Below are 25,625 nucleotides of genomic sequence, written 5' to 3' on the forward strand. Positions count from 1 at the left end.
CAGCCGGCGGTGGGGCGGCGCGCGCGCCGCGCTGAGGGGCCGCGGGCGCCGGGAGCGCAGGTACCGGACGGGGGAGGGGCGGACGGGCCGGCCCCACGCCCCGCTCCGCGCACACCGGCCCGGGCAGCGCTCCGGCGCGGGGCTGCGGCGGGGGGAGCGACGTCCCGGCCAAGCCGGGCCCAGGCGGGCGGGTCGGGGGCCCGGGAGCCCTGACAGCCCTCCCGGTGTCCCTGCCGAGGGGTGTCTCTGGTGTGCGGTCCCGCTCGTGCTCGGGAGCCGGAGCCGCGCTGCAGGTCTCGGGGCCTCTCCCGCGGAGCGACTGCCGCCGGCTCCGCTGCCCGCACGGACCCCGTGCGAGACGCTGCCGCCGGTACGGGCTGCGCTGTGTTCGCTGTGCGGGGTCCCCGCGCCTAAGCTGCGGCCCTTCCCGGCCGGGCCGGGCGGGCTTGGGCTGGGCTGGGCTGGCACCGTCCCCGGGAGCGCCGGGGCTGTCGCGTACAAACATCACCAGAGACGGAAGTGCCGGAGGTTTGAGAAGCGGCGTTTGTTCATTAATTATTCTTCCCTGGGTATAGGCAGCTATTAGGAAAAGTTTCCTTTGCCAGTGGTCACTCGTACCTGTTTCTTCATGTATTTGGGAGCGTTCTGATGCCTGTTTTGGCTCCCGAGCACACGGACACGCTGCCTTGTGTGCAGAGATTTCTCAAGAGAATGAGCTTGGTGTCACAGCACAGCTGAAGAGGTTGCTGCTGTGTTGGAGCAGCAGCTGCTTTCCTCTGTGGTGTAAGCGTAGGGTTTGTGATAGACTTTTCACAAAGTGGCAGTCTTTAACTTTCTGTCATTTAAACTCAGGTTTCTTGAGTCAGCTGAGTCTGTGACAGGCCAGAACTGCTGGTTTGTTGGATTTTTCCAAGGGACAAGCCTGTGGCTTGTACAGGAAGATGATTGTGATATGGGAGGTGGTTTTGTTGCAGTCTCAAACACTTGCTCTTCATATGTTCTGGATCTGGTGGGGGGACCAAGATTAAAAACCAAAACGCTATGCAGTGGCCTTGGAGGCTTCTGGAGTGTGCAGTTGCTTGCATTTAGTGCCCTCAGAAGTGGTGCCACCAAGGTATGTGGTGATGCATCTGCACTGGATGCTGCTGGTCCCAGGAGAATTTAGGCTGTTGTCCTGTTGGAGGAAATTGTGCAGAGCTTGAATTTTGCAAGCAGGCAGGTGGTGTGTTACTCATGTTGGGGATGATGATGGTGAACTGGAAGTGTATCCGAAGCAGCTCTGGCTTTTTGTCCTGCTTGTTAGTATTCAATGTTCTGTTCCTGGCCTGATGTGTGTGATGAAGATATGTCAGCGGGAATGTGATTCTCACCCCACCCCGTGCCCTTCATTTGTTTATCCCTAAGGGATTGTTTCTGTTCCTCTATTAACCCTCTCTTTTACCAGTCCTTCATTTTCCTTGGCACTCTTACTCACTTGCTCCACTCTCGTTCCAACAAGCATTTATCTCTGTGTCTTTCCCTTCTGATGCAATTTCTTGCACTTTCTTGACCTTTTTCCAGGTTCTTGTTGAGAATTCCTGTGATGTCACTGTGGTCAGCCAGCTGCATTGGCTGTGGCTGGTCCCCCTTGTCACTCTGCTTGTTGGCACATAAGACGCTGCTTGGCTGTCACTCATACGTGTGCAGTATAATCCTTTGAGCAGCTGGACGTTAGTCTTGGCTTTCCAAGGCTAAAGTGTTTGAATACTTTTCTGCATCTCCGAAGGATTATGTGTTTGGAGGTTGGAGGCTGGAAGTGCCCTGGTTTTTCAGGTGTGTTTGAAGTTGTGATGGTGTGTCACCCTTCAGAATCAGAGGCTCAAAGGGAAGGGAGCTGGGACTCTAAAATCCCTTTGTCACTTGCACAGTGGCAGTGAATCTGATAATTACGGTTGAGAACAGAAGGTCTAACTACTCCCAAGCATGCACTGGGGAGCGTTGCAGGCAGCCTGCATCAGTAGGGAAGTCTAAACTTCACTAAGAGTAGACCAGGTGGCTCAGGGAGCAGCCAGGTGTAAGCCTAATGTGTAGTTCATGGACACTCTACACCAGCTATAAAGCTGGCGGTGTCTGTGTATGCTTAGCTGATCAGCACCACTGCCTAAGTGGAAAGAGAAAATGGCATTGGAACTAATGTTCCTTGTTTTGAATGAGTTTGCTCTTTTCTGCTCTGGATTGCACAGAGGTTGCAGGGTGAGCTCACCCTGTGCTGGACGCCAAGGGGACCATGCAAATGAGCAGAACTACAATGTACTGACTGTGAACAGCTTCCGACTGAGCTCTTGCCTTCATGGATGCTGGAAGAGGGCCTTTCCTCTTCTAGGTGATCGATGCTGGCCCACATCAAGCAAGTGTAGGACACGATGTTTCCCTGGGAGGAAGCAAGACTGTTTTTTTGAAACAGCATGACCAAAATCAAGTCAAAATGCATTCACAGCAAGCTGAGCTGAGCATGGACTCTTGAGACTCTGTGAGTCTGAGGGACTGTTGCAAGTCCTCAGGATATGACTTTGTAGTAGTTCTGCAGATAGAGGCACAAAGCAAAATGGGTATTTGTGGACTTTTTTCACTGTTGTTTAAAATACCTTGGTTTTTCCCACTAAGAACACAGAAGATTTTCTTAGAAAATAAAGGGAGGAATCCAGCATTGTGAACGATAAACTACAGGATAAGTTTATTTTTTTTTCTCCACTTGACTTTGAGTCAGCTTTGGATATTTGTAAATTTCAGAGTTTCCATTTCCAAACTGTTTTTTTCCCCTCCAGACTGAAGTTTGAGCTGGTGTGTCTCTTCTCCCTCTGGTTATCTTATGCTTCTCCCTGCTCTTAGCTCCAGCCTTTTCCCCAGTAGAGAAATGGTCTCGGCTACTGACTCTTGTCCCCTTAGAAGCACTCTGGGCATGCCTCCCTGGGCACACAAGCCATGAGGAAAGCTGGGACTCTTTTCTGTGAAGGCAATGAGCACAGCACCAAAGTTGAGTAGGCAAGTGGTCTCCATGAAGTCTGTGTTCATTAGCTTTCTCTGGTGGAAAAATGACGCATTAATCTGTGCTGAGGCTTATCAAGTGTGGCTTATCAGCACAGTCATGTCATGCACATAAACAACAGGATCTTGACTTCTCCAGTGCTGGTCTTGTTCTTTCTCCAGCTGTAGGAGGTGTCCCCTGGAACCTGTATCTTTGTGCCATTTTTTTGTAAGTAGACCAGGTCAGCTGTAGCTCATTGCAGCAGCAATGCAGCTCAGCTGGGAGGGGCGGGGGGGGGGGTTCCCTGCACCTGATTTGGGAGAGCTTTTGGCTGCTCCTCTTGCTGGGTGAAAGCAGGGAAGTCATTGTTGGATATCTTAAGGTCTTGCGCACCTTTTCTGGGGGTGGAATGTTCCTCTCCCACTGTGCAGTTACAGCTTGTGAGAGCCCTAAGCACTGAAGGTGAAGTGCAGAATGACAAAATCCTGAAAGCAGGGACTGCTTGTGTGTCCTGAGGCAAGGACTGAACCCTGTGCATCTTCCAGTGAAGGGAGCAGCCCAACAGGAGCTGTACTGATTGCAGCTCTTCCTACCCATCAGCCTTGCAAATCCCTTTCCTGCCCCAGGCCTCTCTAGAACAGTGTTACTGTTTAGAATCTGTCATTTGCTCCCATTTCAAATAAACAGGCATATGTAAGTTTCAGTCTAGATTTTATGTAGCAATTCCAACTAAACTTTTCAATTCCTGATAGAACCTGAGATGATGATGTGTGGTTAACCTCAAGGACAGAAGTGCTGTAATTGCTGTTGTGATTTTAATCAGTTGTCACAAAATTACTGATCGACTGAAGGAAACATTCTCCTCCAGTTCCCAAAGAGAGAACAAGGGACAAGGAGCAGTACTGGCTCAGGAAATAAAAGTACAAACAGATCAAACTTACCTTCTAAAGCACTTTTCTGAAAAAAGGAGAATGCACCAAGCTTGTGTAGTCTTAGTTTAAACAGGGATTTCTTTGTTTGAAGCTTTGAGAGCTTTAGACCTGTTTCAGCTGGAAGCTTTCTGGGATTGGATTTGACAGTGGTGAGAGTGAAAAGGTAAACTTTAGTTCTGGACTGTTTTCAGGTTATTTCCTCTCAGTTTTTCTTGTACTTCCCTGCAGACAAATCAGACAAGGCCTGTGTCCAGAACAAGGAATGCAACCTAAGCAAAGCATTGCAAACGGAACTAAAGGGAGCTTTGCAGCACAGATACCAAATGTGAAGTTTCACTTGAGGATTGAGGAGGGAATCTGTAGCAGTAAGGAGTGGGCAGAAGGGAGACACTGGTGCAGTTGGCTGGGATCAGTGAATCCTTCTTTCTGGCTGACCATGGGGATGCTCTCCAGAGCAGGGTGGTGAGTCACAGGCTGCCTTTGGTGGTGCCTTTGCTGGAAAGCTCTTTGAAAGCTGAATGTTCTGAAGAGATTTGTGATATGGCTAGGTTGAAAAATAGTCAAGTTAAATTCCAGATCAAGTGTCTCATGGGAGCTGAGTGTGCTGTGTTTCATGCAGCGGTTGCGCACCAGCTGCACTGCTCTGAGCAGTCAGGGTGAGCAGGGCTGCTGCCTGCTGTGCTCTGGGTTTGTTCCAGCTCCAGTTCATCTCCAAGCAGCATGTTGTTATTTGTATAGCAGTGTCAATGCTTTATAAACCAAGAATGAAAACTCTGGGGAGAATGCAAGTTCTTTCTGACCTGAGCTTCACAATTCTGAAATAATGTTTTGCATCCTCCTGTGTTGAGCCCTTCAAGGGACTGACCAGTTCTGTGGTGTTTGGGCACTGCAGTCTTGACCTGGTACATGTGTTACTGCTACACTAAAATTCTATTTCCTGAGGTATTACGCACAGCTGGAAAACCCATTTGTTCTGAACAACCTGCAACTGCCAGGCTGGCAAGTGACTGTGTGGGATTGGGGAGCACTTGACCTTTGACCTGCTGCAGAGGCTGCCTTTGTTTAACGAGGAGCTCACTGAAGCAGTAGAGCTGGGAAGCAGAAGTGTCTGCTGCTGGTGTTTCGTAAAGCACATGGGTGCAGAGAGATTGAGAGGCACCATGGCTCTCATCCCTTCAGCAGGGCAGGGCTGTGCTTGTGTCTAGTGGGCTGGCTGTTGTCCCCAGTGATGGGGAGCGTGCTGCAAGAATTGTTTTGTAGGCAAGATAACATATTTTTTTTCACCCTGGTTCATGGTTTCAGTTTCAAGTCTTTCTAATGCATCTTTCTTTCCCTGGAAAGAGTGACAAAATGCAGAGGGAGGTGAGTGCAGACTATGTAGTTGCATTATGCAGTGAGTTGTGCTGCTGTTCGCCTCTGAAAGCTGATGTCTTTTGAATCTTCAGAGGAGTTGCAGGCGTCCCTCATGTCCCAACTGGTTTTTGGCTGTTCCCTTAGGAAATTTGTTGTTAGAATGACTGAATTTTGATTGGAGATACCCTCTGCAAAGAGTTTTCTTCTAATGTTGCAATTCATTTTTCCAGATGTTGGTAATTAAAGTGCAGTAAACTTTTGTTTCATATGGCCTTATGGCAGATAGCAAGCCTCAAAAGAGCTGAGATAACTTTGTTCATGTTGGCATTCCAGCTGTAACACACAGCCTAATTGTTCCCAAGCACAGCAAGAAAAAAATTGTCTTTTAGACTTCTTCTTTTTATACTGATTTTTTTTTCTCAACATATGAGCTTGAATCTCTTGCTTCTTTTTGAATATTGAGTAACTTTATTAGGCAATGAAGAAAACTAGTTTGAAAAACAGTAGGTGAACAACATGACAGGTACCCTGAAATCCAGGGAACCCTGCTGTGTCCACACAGAACCCATGCCTTTGGCCTTGTCTAAAAGTTAGGGTTCTCATCTGCGGGGAGCCCTGCCAAGCCCCACACAAGCTGTGCCACAGGAGCTTCATCTTTGCCAGCCAATAGTTTTCCATTGCTTCACGACATGGAGATGTTGATCCAATATGCTGAAGTTTTGAAGAGGAGGGATATGTGTGGATGTTAGCTTTGGGAAACAGCAGTTATTGATCACCAAGGCTTGCTGCAGTATTTTTCTACCAGTGGGGAATAGAAGTCAGATCCTGGCAATGTAGTCTCCTTGGAAAAAATGGAAGACTATCCCTTTATCTGTGTCTGCAAGCCCATAATCTAAATAATCAAGACTTCAGAGATCTTCTAGAACATGTCTAAATAGTTTCTTGGTACAGAGAAGTTATGACTGTTTGTCTGCAGCAAGCAGCCAGTAAGTGAAGCCTTGAGTTACCATAGACTGCGGCTGAGCTGCGTTTTTGGAAAAGTGGAGAGAAAGCCCAACCAAGTCCAGGTGTGGTCACATACAAATGTGACAAACACAGGAGTCCAGAAAGGCTGTGTCCTCTACACTTCTGACCTCCTCCTGGGTGTTACAGGGTTAAACTTGGAGCATGTGTTTTTAAACTCAGCCCCAGGGTTGAGGCAGGTGAGCCTCTGGAGTCAGCCTAGAGCTTTTGCAGTTGAAGGTGTAGGAGGAGTTTCCTGGTGTGAAGCTTTATCAGAACGTTCACAAGCTCCCAGAATATTGTGCCTTGATTAGTTTTTTCCCTGGCTTTTTGGGGCTTGTTTTGAGCCCAGGGTCAGGGCTGTCTCCTGGCTCCAATCCACAGTATTGCTCCACTGACATCCTTTGAAGAGCAAGGTACGGCTGAAGTTTTTACAGCATCTCCTTTAGCTGCAACTACCAGCCAAATGTTGCAGGCGGGGCAGGGATAGGGAAGCTTCTGGAAAGTGAAATGCTTTCCCAAATTTTTAAAATGTTTTAGGAGCTGTGGCATGGCATCAGATGTTATTTTGAACGTTGAGGTGTATGCTATAAATGCTGTGTCACTTTTCTCAATGGACAGGGCTCCTTGCACCCTGACTTTAGGGCTGTTGTGTTCAGATGACTTCTGAGCATAGGACTAATGAGATTTCTTCCCAGACCCTCAGCAATGGGAAGAGTTGCTGATGGGTCAATTGTGGGCAGATCCTGTGCTGACCTTCTGGGTACTTTTAAGGTGTTACACAGCAGACCTGCAGAGTAACTTTGATGAGTTAGTTGATGTATAAAATAATGTATTTTTATTAAAGAACACAATAATACAGTGATTTTTCAACCCTCAGCAGAAAGTACAATTAAGCAAACAAAACTGAAAACAAAACCCTGCACAGTTTGGGACCAGTTCTTGGGGGGTTTTTCTTTGCTGTTTTTGTTTTCTTTAGATTAATCCACTTATATAAGCTTTTAACAGCAGGGAGCACTTCAGGCCACTCATCCCATCTATGTGTATCTCTGGCAGCAGTGTCTTAAATGTGTGATCACTTGAGTGTGAGGGTCTAGTGGCCAGATGTAGAAGAGGGGGTACTCTGTCAGTAACCCAGACTATGGAGGCTGCAGGTACACTGGTGAGGCTGGTGCCTCAGTAGGCAGAACTGATGCTGGAAGTATGTGCTGCACACCTGGGATTGAACCTGGGCCATGGGAAGATGTGCATTAGCTGTATGAGATGGTGTGTGTGGGCGCAGGTGCTTAGATGTGTGCAGCAAGCCATTCTCTTGAGATGTTCAAATGGTTGTAGGGCCCAGGATTTGGGAAATCCAGTTTTAGTGGTGAAAAAAAAAGCACTGATGTTTGGAAATGTCCTTTAGCAACTGAAAACCTTCAGTTCACTGGTGGCATTTGCAGGATCATGTGATTAGAAAACTCAGTGTCTGTGTGCCCAAAGTGGCTAAAAGGGCTTTGGAAAGCAGGCTGGACTCAAACGTCAGCTCACGTGAGCAGGGGTTGGAAAGTCCCCAACCTACAGATGGGTGGGTTATGTTAGCTACACAGCCTGGTTATCTCTGGTGACACCATGGGTGAGGTGCTAGGTCTCAGTTACGCTAATCAGGGAGATGGGTTACTCAGTGAGGAGAACAGACTTGGCCTCTGGCAGCCTCACGCATTGGGTTTTTTCTTGGTGGCGGTGTCCCAGGGAAGCCTGGTGTGTACACACTGCACCCAAAGCAGGTGCAGCTGGTTCTAGTTCCAGTTTGCTCTGGATCCTATGAAAGCCACAGGATTGCTCCAAGACCTTAGGCTGTTTGGGATATTCATTAGCGGACAGGCCACGAGCCGCACGGCAGAGCCGTGACCTGCGCCTGACAGTCCCCGTTACTGCCATCATTTGGCTGAAGCCTTTCCTGTTGTCTTTCTCATCTTGACTGTGTTTTTCCCTTTGTGGCTTTGATCCAAGTGTTCATCTGGCCTGCAGTGGTTTCCCTGTCTGGGAGACATAACTGTTTTGTCCATCTTCGTAGTCCAAGAGAGCAGAGCTGGGGGTCCCTTTAGCTCCTTAATTCCTGCTTACTTCTGCTGGCACACTCATTGCCTTTGGATGATATAAACTGGATTACAGATCTCATTGCAGTGCATGAGTACTGATAAGGGGTACTATCTTGCAGGCTTGTTTCACTTAAGCTGTGGAGCATGATCCTGCACCAGCACTCCAGTCTCTGCCTTGAAGCAGTGACAGAGCACAAGGCTGCTCTTCAAGGAACTGGCTCATTTACTGCACCTATTTGAGTTTTGGTGCAGAATTTGCTCTTCTGAGACAGCTTTCCACAAACAGGATTTGAAAATTCAGTTTGAAAATTTTCTACAAACTCAACCCTTTATGCTCCGGATCTGCTTACAACGTGAGGATGCAAAATGTTGCTGAGAAGAGACTTCCCATGTATTTGCTTATATCTAACTGTGGCTACAGAGGGAATGTTGCTAATAAACCTAGTGTCTCTGAGAATTTTTTAAAAAATGTGGACAAGAAATGTATCCCCAAGGAAAGGACTCAGAAAACACAGGTGCTTAGACAAGGACTGGTGTGTGGTTCAAACCAGCTGTTTGGGTCTTGTTTCTTATCCTGGGATTTTAATGTTTCTACTGTAAATGGAGCTGGGGAATGAACTGGAGCACAAATCTGATGATGAGTGGCTGAGGGAGCCAGGTGTTCAGGAAGGGAGGTTCAGGGGGGACCTTCTTGCTCACTAAAACTCCCTGAAAGAAGAGTTCAGCCAGGTGGGAGTCAGTCACTTCTCCCAGGTAACAAGTGACAAGAAGAGAGGAAACAACTTCAAGTTGTACTGGGGAGGTTTAGGCTGAAAAAATTCCTTCATGGAACAGGTGGTCCGGCACTGGCACAGGCTACCAGGGCAGTGGTGGAGTCACCATCCCTGAAGCGATTTTAAAGCTGTGTGGATGTGGCACTTGGGGACATGGCTTAGTGGTGAGCTTGGCAGTGCTGGAGGAGCAGTTGGACTAGATTATTTCAAAGGCTGTTTCCAACCTGAATGATTCTGTGAACACTGGGTTTGGGTTGCATGAGCTGTTGGCAGTTGTGAGAGAAGGCTGTGTGTTGATGAGCTGATCCTTCAGGGATCAGGAAAGGAACTGACTTGGCTGTACACCATGGTTCATGTTCCACAGGGTATGGAACTGGGACCTGAGTGCACTGCAGATGTTGTCTTTGGATTTCAGTTACTTCTTTACTAACAATGAAAATCTTGCTGCTTTTCCTTCGTATTTACTGAATGGCAAGAGTCAGATATTAAAGCAGTGACTTCAGGTTCCACCCTGGGCTGGACCCCAACAAGGAAATGCTACATAACTCGTACCAGAAACCCACATGTTTCCTAAGAACGGCAGGGTGGCCATTCCCTTCCAGCCTGGGCAAGGCCATGGGGCTGCCTGTGTCTGTCAGATGTGGAGCACAAAGAGCCTCAGTATAAATACTCCCAGGACACAGTCAGTGAGGGAAGTTTTATTCCAGTACGCCCAGAATGGACTTTTTCCTCTGGACTTTAAAATAAACAACATTAGAACTGACCTTTTTATTAAAATCATATATCTTCTCATGCTTGTTTCGGTAAGAGGTTGTTAATTTTAAAGAATTCCTTAACTTGCAGAACAGTTGACTTAAGTAATTCCAATAGCATTTATCATCTTACTTTTTGCTCCTTGGAGTTGGAGAGTTTATAGCCTTTTTTCTTTGAGGAGGAGAATTGAGAAAAGTGGCTCTGTTCTTTGCAGGGTGGAGAGAGAGGCTGAGTCTATTAAGTCAATTTTTAAGTTGATGAAAAGATTAATGTGCATTTTGAACAAGAGTGACCTGCCCATAAGCTCAAGCTTATTCCTGCTCAGATGCAAAGGAAGGATTACAGATAGTTATCAAGAGCAGCTTTAAAAAAGAGATTAGAAAGTCTTCTATTAGAAATTAGAAACTATTCTGTAAAGGGAGGGGATGCTACGAAGGTTGGCATCCGGTTCTGAGACACCAGTGAAGAGTTCTCTCTCTTGAATGCATGTGCACGAAGGAAACTGTCCTGGTAGATGAAGTCCTTGGTTGTGTGGGTTGCTTAATTTCCAATGAAAAAGCACTTGTGCTTACCAAAATCAGTGTTTTCAGGGCTCCAATGATCATGTTCTTGTACCGGCTCTTTTGGTTTTTTTCCTCTGTAGTGTGGCCAAGCCTCCAACCAGAAACAAACCCTTGTTTTCTTTAGTTATTTGCTTAGTTGTACCTGACAGAACTGTTATTTCACAGGAATACTTGACCCCTGTTGTGCTCAGAGATCTCAAACCAAAAAAATCTTTCCTTGGATGGGATGGTGAAGGTTTGTTTGTCTGCTCTTACCTCCAGGAGACAAAGACTTGGGGACCAAGATCCCTCCACTCCCCCAAAATTTAACAAACCTAATTGTTTTTATATATCTTATTTGGGGTTGCGGTTATTTTATTTTCTTTTATTCCTCCCCTTTTTTCCTTTTCATTGCTTTAATTCAAACTTCTTTTATGGATTTATTTCATCTTGAAGTGCAGCCACTGGGATGAGGCAGCATTCCAGCTCTGATCCCAGCAGTGCTGGTGCACAGGGATTACTGTGCATGCCTTACATAAGGCAGTTCTGTTTACAGACACAGGGATTTTGGTTTTACCAGCAGTACAATGTTGTTGGATTGTGTTCGGTGTGACTCACTGTAACCTCAGCTCTATTTCTGTGCAGCTGCCTCTCAGGGACCGGGTTAAAGGCGATTGACAAAACCAGGATTTTTCTAAATCTGCAGAGCATACCTGATTTTAGGGATGAGATACCCCTGCCAGAGAGGAGTGTGGCTGTTTCTGGCAGCTTGGGTGAGCTGCTGCCTTACCTCAAAGGCAGAGCTCTCCTGTCCACACATGGCTCATCAGAGCCAGCTCCTGGTTTGCCGTGTTGGGCTTTTCTCTGCATCATCTCAATTTTTTTCATTTTCTGTTTGGTCTGTGTCTTCTCTTTGCTGGGTAAATGTTGAAAGTGTGCTGGTGTGCTTTGCTGTTTGCAAGTGACTTTTGTGAAAGTCACTATAGCTCTGAACAATTGAAAGGGAAGGGAAGGAGGCAGGCTCGCCTGATGCCCTTCCTAGGGAGGATTTTCTGTGCTTTAGGGAGGTTCATATCCACACATTCACTGTTGGGATGTACCACAGTGGATATAGAAATGGGAGCCTGTGGATTTCTTTAATGAAATAAAGAGGAAAGAGATTAAAGATGGGGTGAGGAAGCCTTTTGGGCTTGGACAGTCTTTCAAGTGCTCAGAAAACTCCTGAAGGCATCTGAGAAGGGCCTGCTGAACCCAGCCACATAAACTAGTTTAGGTGCCCTGTTCAGGTGAAACTTTGCTGTATTTATGGAGAGTGTGAATATAAGTTTTCAGGATAGCTCTAGCCAGCACAGCACAGGCCTATGGGGCTTCTGGTTACCTTCCTCATCTGTGTATGATCACGTTCAGTTTGAAAGGCTTCATCAGGTTAAAGGGTGGGTACCAGGAATTCTCTCTGGGAAAGGCAAATTTGCAATTCTGATGGTAAGTTATGTAAGTAGAACACTTGGCGCCTTAATTTTATGGTAAGGCAGCCTGACAAAGCCTATTAAAGGGGACAGAAGACTCACAAAACAGGTGTGTGTTGGGGTCCTGGGGGCTGGAGGATGGCGAAGGGTTGGGCACCGCATGGTTCTGGGTTCTGACAGCGGTGCTGTTCCTGCAGGTCTCCCGGGTGCCGGGCCCGGGACAGAGGGCTCCGGAGCTGCCATGACGACAGGCGACTGCTGCCACCTCCCCGGCTCCCTGTGCGACTGCCCGGGAAGTGCTGCCCTGGCCAAGGCGGTGGAGGACTCGGCCCTGGGCCGCCCGCAGTACATCACACAGGTCACCACCAAGGACGGCCGGCTCCTCTCCACTGTCATCAAGGCGCTGGGTGCCCAGAGGTGAGGCTGCTGCAGGGACGGGTTCGGAGCTGCAGCTGGGCTCTTCCCCATCCTTGCTGCCTCAGGGGTACCGGGAGACAACAAAGCCTTGTCTAGTGAAGGAGTTTGCCAGAGCACTAATACTGAGTGTGAAGCCTTGTGAGCCGGTTGCTCCCAGGCCTGTGCCCTGTGCTGGGCTCCCGCTGTCCCGTGTTCGTGGAAGCCCCAGAGCTGCAGCCACTGCCATGAGCTCATGGGGCGGCAGTGAAGGTGGGGCCATGCTTGCAGGGCAGTGTACTGTTCATGGAGACGTTGGAAGGGCTGGGAGGGGAGCACAGCCCTTGTTCCAGGAACATCCATGGAGTAAAGGCGTGGTGTTGATCATCAGCCGCAGGGACGGGAGTGTGTTTGTGTTGCAGGAGCCACAACATCCAGCTATTGCTAGAGGGGACACGTGGCAGCTTCACTGGCCCAGACTCCTCCTGATGTGACTTCTTGTCATTTATTTTGAGCAGCTTCCAGAGTAGAGGACATTTGGCAGCATTGTTCAGTCCAGCTACTGAGAGCTGCATTTTGTGTTCAGAAATCCTGTCTGAGCAGCTGTTATTTTTTCCAATGAGTTTATTCAAACATTTATGCAATGTGGAAGCAGTAATTGCAGACCTGGGGGAGGGATACAGGGAAGCTGGATGAGTATAGAGGCAAACATAATTGCTGCATCCAGCAAACCTGGAGCAGGTCAATAAAAATCTGAAAGTAACTGAGCTTGTTCTTTGGCAGTAGATATTCTGGGTGAGAAGTTGTTTAACCCTTTAGAACTTGTGGGGGTGTAATAATTGTGTGGGAAAACTGCCTGGAAATGGGTTAAAAAAAACCTAACAGGATTCATAATGTTTCTACATGGACACTAGTTTGTTTCTTTTGATGGTGGATTTCAGTGCCTTCCTTGTCACCAGCACATAGCACAGCAAAGTCAGGAGCAGCGTTACTGCATTGGAATGTTGAATTACTAATATGGTGTCTTCAGCCTGCTGGAAAACTGTGTCTGGATGTCTGTCATGTGGGAGTGTGAGCATGCCCCCACCCCAGCGGGAAAGGAAGGAAGGAAAATGAAGTCTGATAAGAATTTTTTTTCACGTACTGTCAGCAATTTTTTTCATTTTGGATTGTTTCTTGGTAGCCAAGGTTATAGTAATGCTCTGGAAATATGAAACTTCTCAAACAGGAAGAGAATGGGTGAAGTATCTTACAGATGCTTTTCTTAGGAAATGACAGATGCATGAGAGTGCTGGAGGCTGTAGGAGGTTGTCTGTTGTGTCACTAGGGCTCTATGCAAGCTGTTCTGGTATAGCATTTTATGGCAAGAAATGTTACAGAATCATCAAATAATTCAAATTAGAAGGGAATTCCATAGGATGGCTGGTCCAGCTTCCTTTTAGAGCAAGCCTGCTCAGAGTCTCATCTGATGTAGTTTCCAGGATCTCTGAGGATGAAGTTTCCACCACCTCCCCAGACTCCTGTTGCGCATTTTGCAGGGATTGTCTTGGCTGAAGAAGTCCCCTCAGTAAAAGGCATGTAAAAAAAGGAGGAGAGAACATGAGTCAGTGGTTCATCAGTGACATTTGGCAGAGAGAAGGGGATAGTGTACATCGGGTGTAATTTGCTTCACAGCCCTAAATATAAATAAAAGTCCAGTTGGGAGGAAACAAAGCTAAATATTGAATTGAAAGTGGTAGAGGTTTCCTGTGGCACACAAAAAAAGGAATGTTGCTTCTTCTTTAGCGAGCTAACATGCATTTCCTTGCTGGCTCTTCTGTTTTCCTTCATGTCCCACCAACCTTTTTCCCTAGCGTTCTCCTTTTCCTTGAACTGTGCTTCTATTCTTCACTGTTGCTTTCTGTGCAAACTAATGCAAGTGCTGATGCTGCTTTTGAAGATTGCTAAGTGCTTGCTCTGACTGTTGTGTTGCAATCCCACAAACTTCTGCAGTCAGGTGGAGTTTTTTGAAGTCAGAATAGCAGTGCAGTGTGAGCTATGATATGGATTCAGTGTGGCTTTTGTTCTGTCAGCAGTATTTAGAGAAAGGGGATATCTGATACCACTCACCTGGATTTCGAGAGGGCCTACAATAGGGTCTTTGAAATAAAGATGTTCCTTTTTAAGTCTCTCTCGCACCCCTAGATTGGCAGCTTTGGATGTAAGAGGAAAACTGTGTGAAAGAAATGGCTGTTTGGAAGGTGGGAAGTGAGATTATTAGTGAGGGCCTGGTTTCCATGGTCCAGGGAAGGCAGTCCTGCCATGGGCCTCTGCTGTCCAGCATTTTGTTCCTAAATTATCTCAGTGATTGGTGAGTGCTGAAGAAATGAAATAAACTGCTGAGAACAGCAAACTTTGGTGTCTAGAGCCATCTGGATCTTCCCAGGGGGCCCAAAACATCCTCATCATGTGGCATATGTGGCACAGGACTGCTAAGAAACCTGTGCCTTGAGATGCCAGCTGGGATGCCCCATCCCTGTAAGTGCTCCAGGCCAGATTGGCTGGGGCTTTGAGCAAGCTGGTCTAGTGAAAGATGTAGCATTAATTGTTGACAGTCAGTGGTGCCAGCTGAAGGCGTGAGGAATGTCTTGGGCACAGACGGATGGTTTGAGTGTGATGAGCAGCTCAGGCCTCCCATGGGGAAGGTTGCAAGTGTCTCTGAAAGTTTGTTAGTTTCTTTGGTAGGTATCTCTGCTTCTGTGAGGCTCTGTGTGATTCTGTAGTTGGACCTCATGCCAAGGAGCTGTTGTTCCTGAAGCACCAAAGCATTTCTGCAGGCACTGAGAGGCCAAGTACTGCAGAGCAATTGTTGCTCTGGGGAGGGTCAGGGTCCATGGGATGCCAGAGAATTACTGTGCAGTGGTGGGCAGAGGGTTTGTTTGCTGGAAATCTTGGTCTGGGTGGCTGCTTGCTGTGAAATATGTTGTGTTCTTGGAGAGGTGAGCTTCCAGGGTCAGTTCAGTTGTCTTGAGATATTGCTGTTCCTTGTGCAGTTCTTGCTCAGCCCAGGCTGCAGAGCTGAGAGTGGGTATGTGATCTGGTAAATGTGACCTGATTGCCAACCTCTTGAGTGGCTGCAGGTGGCTGGGGCATGCTGTGACTACGGTGGGTCATTTGGCTTTGCTTTGGGCTTCTGCATTTGCCTGGGTGCTTCAGGCTTGGTGTTGAGTCCAGTATCAGCCCGTGCCCACTGTCAGCAGAGCTGAAGACTGCAGGGCATGTGCTGCAGTCACTTCTGGAGCCAGCTGAGCTGGCCAGGCTGGTGTGCCATCTTCTCTTGTTGTTACGGGTCTTCTAGATTTTAAATGATCTACAATGTCCTGAGCACCTCCATGGTCCCCTGAGGCTGTCTTCTTGTTGCAGTAGGCTCCTGGCATGCTGTGTCACACACTGCCTGCTGTTCACGTGCCTTTCTGGGGCTTGGTGGGACCAGATCCTGTGGCTGTGTTGTTTTGCCTGCTCTGACTGTGATTTCATTCTGTTTGTCTCTCGTTCTGCCTCTTTAGTGATGGTCCCATCTGTCGAATCTGTCATGAAGGTGGAAATGGGGAGGGACTGCTTTCCCCATGTGACTGCACAGGAACACTGGGCACCGTGCATAAGAGCTGCCTGGAAAAATGGTTATCCTCCTCCAACACAAATTACTGTGAGCTCTGCCACACAGAATTTGTTGTAGAAAGAAGACCAAGACCCTTGACAGAGGTACCATTTTCTTCCTGCTTCATTTTTGTTTCCGTATCATTTGAGAGAAAATGACTGCCCTACTGTTCTTGTAGTTCTTGCTGTCTCCTCCTCCTTGCAGTACCTTTGTACTCACAAAGAAGAGTCTGTTTGGAGTGATCAAGTCTCTTGTCAGACCAAGTGATGTAGTTGCAAATATGCAGTAGTGGTGTTTGGGGCAGCTCCTACCTGTGACCTGCCCATGTGCCACCTGCCAGGGGCAAGCGCTGTGCTTGTGGCTGTGCTTTAATGCCTGAGCAGATGCAGATGTCACAACATGGCTGACGAAAATATGAAGTTCTCATAAATATTCTTTCTTTGCTGCTGGTTTTAGTCTTATCTCAGTGTTGGATAAGTGCAGCTCTCTTGCATGTGCCTTCCTTGTCATGTTCTGTTCTGAAAAGTAAGATGTGATGATTGCTGATACTGTTTCTGAAAGACCTGTCTTCACAAACTAATATTGATGTGTGCTTCAAAGCCTTTAGGTCTTGCTCCTTCCTGCCGCTTTGTGCTCCTCCCAGTTGAAGGAGAAAACAGGACAGGGCTCAGCTGGTCCTTATGTTCCTCCCTGTGTTGGGAGGGGGATCAGTCCATCAGCTTCCAGAGCTGGAACACACAATGCAGGTTCTGGCTGGTGGGTTGGGTTTTTTGTTTTGGGAACAGAAGGCAGCATGGACTAGGCCATTGTCTGACCTCAGGGTTCAAGTGTACGTCCCCAAAAGAGGAATGAGTAGACCGGTGAGGTACAGTACAAAAGGCTTAAGGATTTGTTTTAGAAGATGGTTTAATATGTCTGCAGTTGTGTGACCTCTCCCATGTCAGTGTGCTGCTGGCTTGGCTTGGGGGTTCCTTCAACACACTGTGCCACTGCAGAGAAGCATCACTCTGCACCTGAGCTTTTACACTTAACAATTTTGGAAGCCCCACATTCCTGCAGCCATTAGCAGTGGGAGGTCTGGGAATTGATTCTTAGGAGCAGACTCTTGTTACCTGTTGGCTGTCAGAGATTTGTCGCTGCCTGCCAGCAGAGTGTGTGTGGAGGCAGGGTTATGTTGGATTTGTAGTGGTGACTGCTCTTGTTCACTCTCCTTCCCCTCGTCCCATCAGTTAGGTCAAAACTGAGTCACAACTGGAATTCTAAGTTGCTTTTCACATTTCTCTTTCCATTGCCATCAATTACAGAGGTTGCCTCTTTTCTTCCCCCACCTCCGTCTGGAAACAGTATTTGTCCCTTCCTCCTTTACACAGTCCCCAGCTCTATTTCTCACGCTCCCATCTCCTCCTAGTGAACTTTGGAGTGGAAAAGGGTCCACCAATTGGGGAAGCATTCAAGCTTCAGTTTGCAAAATGGATATTAAGTTTTAATGACTGTTAAACTTACAACTGACGGTCATGGATTTGACAATCCCAGATAGGAGGAGGCTTTAGCCTACAGTGCTAACCCAAACCATGTATCTACCACAGTAATATGTATTACCTCAGTGGTTACTGCTGTTGGGGTCTTACTGCTTCTCTCCAAGCTGCTCAAACATATAAATTGGCCAGTGTCTCTCAAAGGGTTGTTTCAGAGGTTGCAAAACACTGCTTTAAAACATTTCAGAAGGGCTGTATCTTGGCTTTGAGAGCACAGTGCAGGCAAACCTAGGGGCAGTGAGCTTGCTAGGGCTTATGCAGGTCAAATTGAGAGTGCAAGTCTTAGCTCAGGGGCTAGTAAAATATTCCTGTCCAGAAACAAACACGTGGGAGTGCATTCAGCCGTCTTTCACGATGCTGTGGCACCTCATAACAAGCATAGGCTTGGAAAACAGCACCCTCAAATAAAAGCTCAAAGGCCAGTGTGTATTGGAGGAGGTTTTCCTGTGATACCAACTCTGTGCCTCCATCTGATATGAGGAGCTTGCTTGGAGAGTGGGACAGAAAGATCTTGTCTGTATTCCAGTGTAGGTGAATGAGCATTCCAGGACAATCAATTTTAATTCCTGTTGAAATTTGTGAAAAGCCCCTCTGGACTAGAGACTGTAAGGGTAGCGTGATCAACAAAGAAACTGAGTGCTGAGAGGTGATGGCTGGGCAGCATTTAATGAGCTCAAACACAGGAGAACTGCCACTGTTTTTTCAGAAAGGAGTGGACTCCCTGAGCCATTACTGCCAGCTGGCAAAGGCTTTGGGATTCCAGTGATTTCTTACTTCTGGTATTCTGGGACTGTGAGCACAGTGAAGGGGATGATCTACTCTGTTGTGGTGTCTGCTGGGGAACAGCTTGCCTAAAGTGCCTTGTGAGCCTGGAGGCTGCTAAGCACCTTATGAAAAGTCACCAGATAGCTGGTGAGAGTGATCCCTGCTGCAGAGCAGAGCCTTACATGCAGCTCACCTTCATGGCACAGCTCCAGAGCAGTTGCCAGCAGCTCAGGGGCAGTAAGGTTTTCCCTGGCTTGGAAAGCAGCATATAGCCTGGTTTAATACAGCCCATGGTAGATGGAGTGCAGTGGGTGCTGTTCCCAGCAGTGTGTGCTGTGGCTGCAGCACTCAGGTGTGCCAGGCCCTGCACAGTGCATTCAGCTCATCAGCAGGTGTGCTCTGTGCCTGGCACACCGTGGCTGGAGGGCTCCTGCTAGAGCAAAATGGCTCTGGAAAGACCACCTGGTTTTGTTGTATTATTTCTATCATGCTATAAACCCTTTGATCCTTGCCTGGAACCTGGGGAAAGTGACCTGGAGTTCAGTTTCTCATTTTCTTTGGGACCTATTATAGCCACTCTGAGCTCCTGCACCACTGCAATCTGTGCTGGGCAGAAGCAATGACAGTGAGTATGCTTCATCCTATGAGCTTTGCTGGGGCTTAGAGGTCAACTGACAAAGTGTGACTGCTTTGGGAAGCTCCCACTGGTAGCAGAGGCCCTGCCCTTGGTGCAGAGACCCTTGGAAGGAGCTGCTAACCCCTTGGCCAGCTGGCTGGCACTTTCCCTTAATGCGATCTCTTCCCCACACCAGACTGGGCTGCAGCTCTTCACCAAATAATTTTGGGAAGTGTCATCTCCAAGTTGTTCATCTGTTTCTGAGAAGAGGGCTGGGGAAAGACGCTACTTAGTAATTTAAAAATGTCTAAGTTCCCCCAGCCATTTTATCTGGGAAGTTCTCTCCCTCTTGATTGTGAGGAGGGGTGGGGAGTGTTTTGAAACTTAGGGGGAAGTGATGTTTTTGGTGAATGTGCTGTTGAGGAGCCCTGATAAAGATCTACTGCTGACAAAGTAAAGCTGTGAAATCACAATAGAAATTAAGAGCAGAGGGTAAATGGGTGGAGACTAGGAATGATGCGGGGAGCATGCTGCATGGCAGAAGGGTCTGTTCCATGTGTGAAAGCCTATCCAAGCATTCTAGCTCTCTTTTGCTGTCACCTGGCCACAAGGGAATTTGGTAGCATGCTACCTGCTGCTGGGCCTCTGAGGAGAAAGCAGCTCTTGCTGCTGGTTCTGCCATGTCCTGCCTTTCCAGCCTGGGGAAACTTAGAGCTGGTCATAGTGGCTGCAGCAGTCATTGGTCAGCACAGCTGATCTCTGGGAAGGGACGATCAGCTTCATTAAGAACTGGCTTTGTCCATGTGGTTTTGAGATTCTTCAAAAGGAGAGGGCCTGAGGCTGATTTTGGGCTGCCAGAGACACTTTGGTAAGTGCTGGGGGGATGCTACATGGCCAAGTTGAAATGCTTCTGTGTAAACTTCCTGATTTCTTGGAAGTCAGGAAATGCCATGGCCAAAATTGCCTTTGTTTTTACTTCAGGCCTCTTGTCTATCTGTGTTACAGTGTGGTCTTCATAGTCACAGTCTGTGTCTTCCAGAAGCAGTGCATGGATGGAAGATACTCGGTAGCTGCCTGTGTTAATCCTGCAGTGTTAATCCCTGTTTACCAAGACCAAACAATTCATTTTCTCACAAGCTTCTCTGGGGTACTTATTGCTGTGGCATCCAAGCACTTCACAAACAGTAATTGAATTCTGCAACCTCCTTTACAGAGGAAAGGTGTCAACTTTGTCCAGCATAGATGAAAGATAATTTGTTAATAAAACTGTATTTTTGTTTTCTTTAAGCAGCCATTGATTTATGTTGTGGTCTGTTCAATATAAAAACAGTAACAGTATTGACTGCCAGTGTGCCTGATCTCTGAACCCAGAGTGGGGAATTTGTCTGAGCCCAGAGCTCTGGCAACCACAGGCTGGCCCATGGGTGTGGGGGGAAATATCTCCTGCAGTTCAACCTAACTGAGCTATTTTATAACCAAGAAGCTGGTTAGGCTGTGAGATCACTGGGCTGAGTGGAGGCATGTTTTGAACACCTGCAGGTGGAGATGGAGAATTCTGGGTGGAGAGTTTTGTAGCCAGATGTGCAGGATGCTGCTCCCTGTGCTGTGAGAGGACAGACTGGCTTCTGTTTGGCTCTGAAGTGGTCTCCAGCACAAGACAGTTGTGGACCAGGGTTCTTGAGTAAGGAGCATGTCCCCAGTAGAGAACAAAATTTGCCAAGCCTTGGAGAGAGATGGTTTTCCAATACTTGATTTTCTTATATGATTGCTAATTAAATGGGCCTCTATATGTTTACAGGGAGGTGATCTGACTCCAGGGCACTCTAGCCAGCATGGCTGGCATAGTCAAAAAAGGCAAAATACTTTGTGTTCCATGGAAGATTTCAACATTTGATATTTAGATGAAGTGTTTGAAGTGTAGGTTGCAGCAGACATAGCTTTCCTGGAGGAAGTACTTTCCTCTTTGTTCTAATAATATAATGCACAGGAAATGCCCAGTTACTGCCCAGGATTCTTCTTCAGGGAGTATCTGTACCTTTTCTGGCTAAGTTAGGATGTGCCAGCTTGTCTGGAGGAACATGCCTCTTCCTGGCTATAGGAGAACCAGGATAAGTGGTCGTGCAGGCAACCTGTGTATGAATCAAAATGTTGCCTCCTCTGCCTCTGTTGTTTATGTTCTCCCTTCCAAATAAACTCTTCTCTTTGGTCTGAGGCAAAATCCATCACAAACCTATTTTCTCTTACAAAGTGGTCTTCCTCCTGGAGATGCTTTATTCTTTGGGATTTCAGGCAGAACTGCGTGGATGGAGGCATTTGGGACTGTACTGGATATGTTGTGTATTTCCAGAAAGCATTACCAAGGGTGACAGTGTGTTTGTGTTTCTACAGCCGCAAGTCCTTCTGCACAGCTCTTGGCCTTCTCCCTGGCTGCAGCCCACTGCCCACAGAGGGAGGAGGGTGTGTCAGTTGGTCTGTATTATCAATACAGATCTCAGGCTCAGTACCTGAGCCCACTCCTGCCCATTTTTACTTTCCCATGTTACCAGCAAAAGTATTTTCTTTCCATGGCCACCTTGTTTTGTGTTTTACTGTCACACCCGCCCTCTCGTTTCTCTCTTCAGTTCATTAACTGCTTATGAAGTGGTTTAGCTTCAAGCTATTGTTAATTTTGTCCCCTCTGAGTATTTCTCACTGGGCTGAAGAGAAACACCACCTCGGCAGCCCACAGACTCCTGTTTGGGGCCATCTGCCCCTGCTGTGAGCCAGCTTTGGTTTCCGAGGCGCAGTCCTGGCATGGGGAGGGGTCAGGTCAGGTCTGTGCCCAGGTCTCTGCGGAAATGTCCCGGGATTGCAGGTCAGACAGGTGTCAAAGCAGCATCTGTTTAGTTCCAGCAAAGATCACTCTGTACTGCAGAGGAAGGGTGTATTTTTGTTCACACATCATGTAAATACCAGGGAGAGGAGCCAGGATGTTTCAGGTCTCTGCTCTGAGAGAGGATACAAACTGCTGGTGCAGAGACCAAAGGCTCTGGCTTTGCTAAAATTACTGGGAGGTTGAAAGTCAACATACCCTTGTGGTGAAAGCTAGCAAGTATAATGCAGGACTTGATCATAATGCTTCTGCAAGCATTTAATACCTTTGTTAAGGCAAAACTCATTTAAGACATCGCACTAATTCCAAAAAATATTTCTCTGGTGAACCAGTCACTGTTGTAGCAGTCCAGCCACACCCTTTGTTTCCCTATTTCCGTCCTTGCAAGCAAATCTCATCAGAGAGTCCCAAGAAAATTCTGCTTCCATGTCTTCAATGCTGGTGTTTTCCACCAATGTGTGTTTTAACAGCTTTATTTATAAATGGGCTGCTTTTGTGATTCTGATGTGCTCCTTTGCCTCCTTTAAACAGCTTCTCCTTCCAAGGGTACTGTGTTGTACAGGAGCCTGACAGTTTTTTGCTGTTTTTCTTGGAGTTTACGGTGCAATTTTGATTAAAGATGATTACTTTTCAATGATTGCTAATACTTCTGGTTCGCTTAAACTGAATATTTTATGGTCAGTGGATTTTTTTTTTTTTTTGTCTCTTGAAAGTGCAGCTTTAAAACACAATGTAACACGCAACAAAATGTGTTTGAAATTCTCTGAGGACTGGCTTGACTGTGTGGGTCATGCCAGAGCAGGAGTCACCTCCTATGGGTCTGTCACTCTGCTTCGTCTCCTGAGTCTCCTGTGCCTCTGTGGCTGTGGGAGGTGCTGCAGAGATGTCCCTGGAACATGAATAGGGAGGTTGGCAGGCAGGAATTGTGATGTTACTCCTGCTTACATTATTAGGGAAACAAGTTTGGCTTCTGGGCGCAGTGCCGGGTGCAGCGCTCACTGTCCCCCCTCCAGTTCAGAGAACTGAGCTGTGATATAAGCTCTCCCCCACCCTTCCTCCAGCCTTATCTTCCTTGCAGACAGACTTTTCCCTTTGCTTTCCTCGAACTCTTTTGCTGAACTCACTGCACTGTTGTCTAGTCTGTGTCCATTTACCCTTCCCCAGCCCACCTCTCTCCTTGCTCAATGCATGCATCGTTTAGACCCCTTGGATCTAGTGAAAAGCAAATCCTTCTTGGTTCCAGCTGAGTTCCCACTCCTCTGATCTTTGCCTTTCTCTTTTTACTTGAGTTTGGTGTCTGGAGATGCTGGTCATAGGACCACATGAGATCCTCTTGGCACTTCTCTGTGCAGTCCCAGCACTGCACTGCATAAAGCAATGGCACTCCTGCACTCTCGGTACTCACCAGCACTAGTCTTCCTTACCTGTCCATCTTCACTACTTTGTCCAGCCCTGTCTGTGCTGATCCAGAAGACCAGTGAGCTTTCTCTGAGGTGCAGCTGCTGGCAGTGCTGTGATCCTGCATTGGCACATGTCATTGGTGTGGCATTTGCCATGGTGCCACCAACCATGGAAGCACATGCTGCTCTGGAGGAAAGTGTCCCAGTGACCTGCAGCACTGTTTGGTCTGTTCCTGTCCTGTTCACCATTTCTAGTGCTCCTGAATCCCTTGGGTCAGCCCAGAGCCCTGTGCTTCCCAGCAGCTGAGGGTGCAGGGAAGGCTTTCATGACCATACATGGAGGGATTTGGTTTGTGGAGCGTTGGTGGCAGGTAGTTGAGGAAAGGAGGATGAGAAGGAGCAGCTTTCTGCTGCAGCATTTAACTGCTCTACTTGCAGGGCTAGGGGCATTTCTGGGTTTTGGCTTCCTGAATTCCAGATACTTAGAAAACATTCCTTCCCACCTTGGTGTAGGAAACAGGACCATTCTGCTGGAGCTGCCCATGGAGCTTGATGACCTGCAAAAAGGTTTTGGTGCAGGCCCAGAGAAGGGATGTAAAAGTCTCTCGTATGAAGCTGTATTGTTTTGATTCAGCATGTTCTTCAGGACAGGGCTAATAGTGCTGCTGTGATCAAATTCTTTTTTTTTTCCTGGCTTTTATAGCCAGGCACCAGGTCAGTAGTGGCAGGAAAATCAACAGGCACCTGAGAAGCCACAGGGTAACTGTTTGGTGGGCAGAAAGCATGTGGGATGTTTTGTAATGCAGCCATACTTGTGTGGTGCTGTGGCTTGCCATCATGCTGTAGCTGTGAAGCACGAGGGGAACTCTGGCAGGGTCAGCTGGTGAGGCTGGCAGGTCACACTGCTCACACACCCACCAGGGTGAGTGGTCCAGGTGCAAGGCAGGGAGAGAGATGTGAGCACGTGGTGGCTGGAGAGCACTGGTCCCTCCAGTGCTGTTACTGTGCTGCACTGAGTGCTGCATGGATGCGTTCATGAAATGGGCTGACAGCTCATGCCATGGACATTTAGCCACACAAGGTAAGTCAGCTGTAAGAATCAATGAAAGCTAATTTTTAAAACACCCATTTGTAAGCCCCTAGACAGACTGCAAGGTGCTGCGTGCTGCTGGGAGAGTCCCTCTTCTGTCCACTCCCCTTGGTCCCAAGGGGCAGAATGCAGCCCAGCCTTGAGATACATAGAACAGCAGGTGCTGGGATGGACAGGCAGAGAGACTGCTCTGATACGCTTTGAGTTCTGCTCTTGACTTCCAGAGGAGCTGATGATGTCCTGATGCCTTTTACTGCCTGCCCCCCTCTTGCCTCCCATCACATGGGCTAACCCAAGCTTCATGGGCACTGTAGCACTGAAAGGTCAGCTTCTCATCATCCCATAGCCCTGGTGTGGCTCTAAGAAATGAGCTCCCTTCCACAGCCCTGCTGATCCCAGTATCTCAAAAAGCCTGGAGGACAAAGAAATGTGGTTGTACCCAGAATTCTGTCACACAAGCAGAGAAGTTACAAGCAGGATCTAGAACTCAGCTCATAGCCCAAATGGCAGCAAGCAGCCACCTCTGCCTCTTTCCTTTCAGTCTCAGACATGATTGCAGTGTGGAAGCTCCTGGAAGAAGACCAAGTTATACTTTTGTTGCTTTCCCATGCTTACTTGATAGTTTTCCCTACAAAAATTGTTTAATCTACCTGACCACTTTATGGATTGTTTGCAAAGTTTATTTAAAGTCCCGTATGCACCAATGTGTTGCAGTGCCAAAAATGCTGCACCCTTAGAGTGGCTTACTGTGTTCCATTTTGTTACTGTGTCAGTGCATATTAGCAAAGTAAATGAACTACTTCAAAAGGAAATTAATTTCTTTCCTGCCTTTATATGTTTGTCTCCCATCTTGGGGAGGAGGAAGGAGTTTCAAAAGTCACAAGGACTATAAACAGAATTAAGATGCAGTAAAATACCTATCTGCCTGAGCTTCTTATTGTACAAGTGTCAAAAGTGCCCCAACATGTCCTGTTGCAGGGAATGGGGTGCTCTGGGCTTGTTGCTAGAGGGAACTTGGTCCAGGTGGGTTGATTTGGCACTTATCTGAGTGCTGTATCACCAGGCAGCCCTGTCTTGGTTGGACTGGGGAGAACCTGGCATGTGGCTGGGTTTGAGTGCTGGGGCTGCCCAGGAGGTTCTGTGTATGGGAGCAGCTTTCCTGTGCCAGTGAGTTGCTGTGCACCCTCACTTCCTCCCAGGACTGCTCAGACTGCATGTGTACAGTAATTTCACGAATACAAGCCGCACCAATTTGACCAAAATTTTGGTGGAAACCCGGAAGTGCGGCTAATATTCCGGGGCGGCTAATCTATTAACAAAATTCTAAAAGCTGCCAACACGGAAGTGAGAGCCCGCGGCAGCCCCAAGCCAAGCTGGAGCCCGGCCGGCCCCGGCAGAGGTGGGAAAGCCT

The 25,625-nt window shown here is 47.7% G+C and overlaps 1 protein-coding gene across 3 annotated transcripts in view; it reads left to right on the forward strand.

The window, feature by feature from the left end:
• Nucleotides 1-15: 15 nt before the first annotated feature.
• Nucleotides 16-25,625, forward strand: part of MARCHF2 (membrane associated ring-CH-type finger 2) — a 34,400-nt gene continuing 8,790 nt past the window's right edge. The window contains exons 1-3 of one of the 3 annotated variants that reach the window (XM_033082046.2): nucleotides 16-60; nucleotides 12,104-12,323; nucleotides 15,845-16,040. In XM_033082046.2, coding sequence (XP_032937937.1) covers nucleotides 12,148-12,323; nucleotides 15,845-16,040 — 372 coding nt within the window. In that variant the 5' untranslated portion in view covers nucleotides 16-60; nucleotides 12,104-12,147. Of the gene's footprint in view, nucleotides 61-353; nucleotides 371-5,708; nucleotides 12,324-15,844; nucleotides 16,041-25,625 lie in introns of those variants that run through there. The other 2 variants (XM_033082047.2, XM_033082045.2) reach the window with 2 other exon arrangements.

This window comes from Catharus ustulatus, chromosome 29 (genome assembly GCF_009819885.2).
Source record: "Catharus ustulatus isolate bCatUst1 chromosome 29, bCatUst1.pri.v2, whole genome shotgun sequence".
Classification (NCBI taxonomy): Eukaryota; Metazoa; Chordata; class Aves; order Passeriformes; family Turdidae; genus Catharus; species Catharus ustulatus.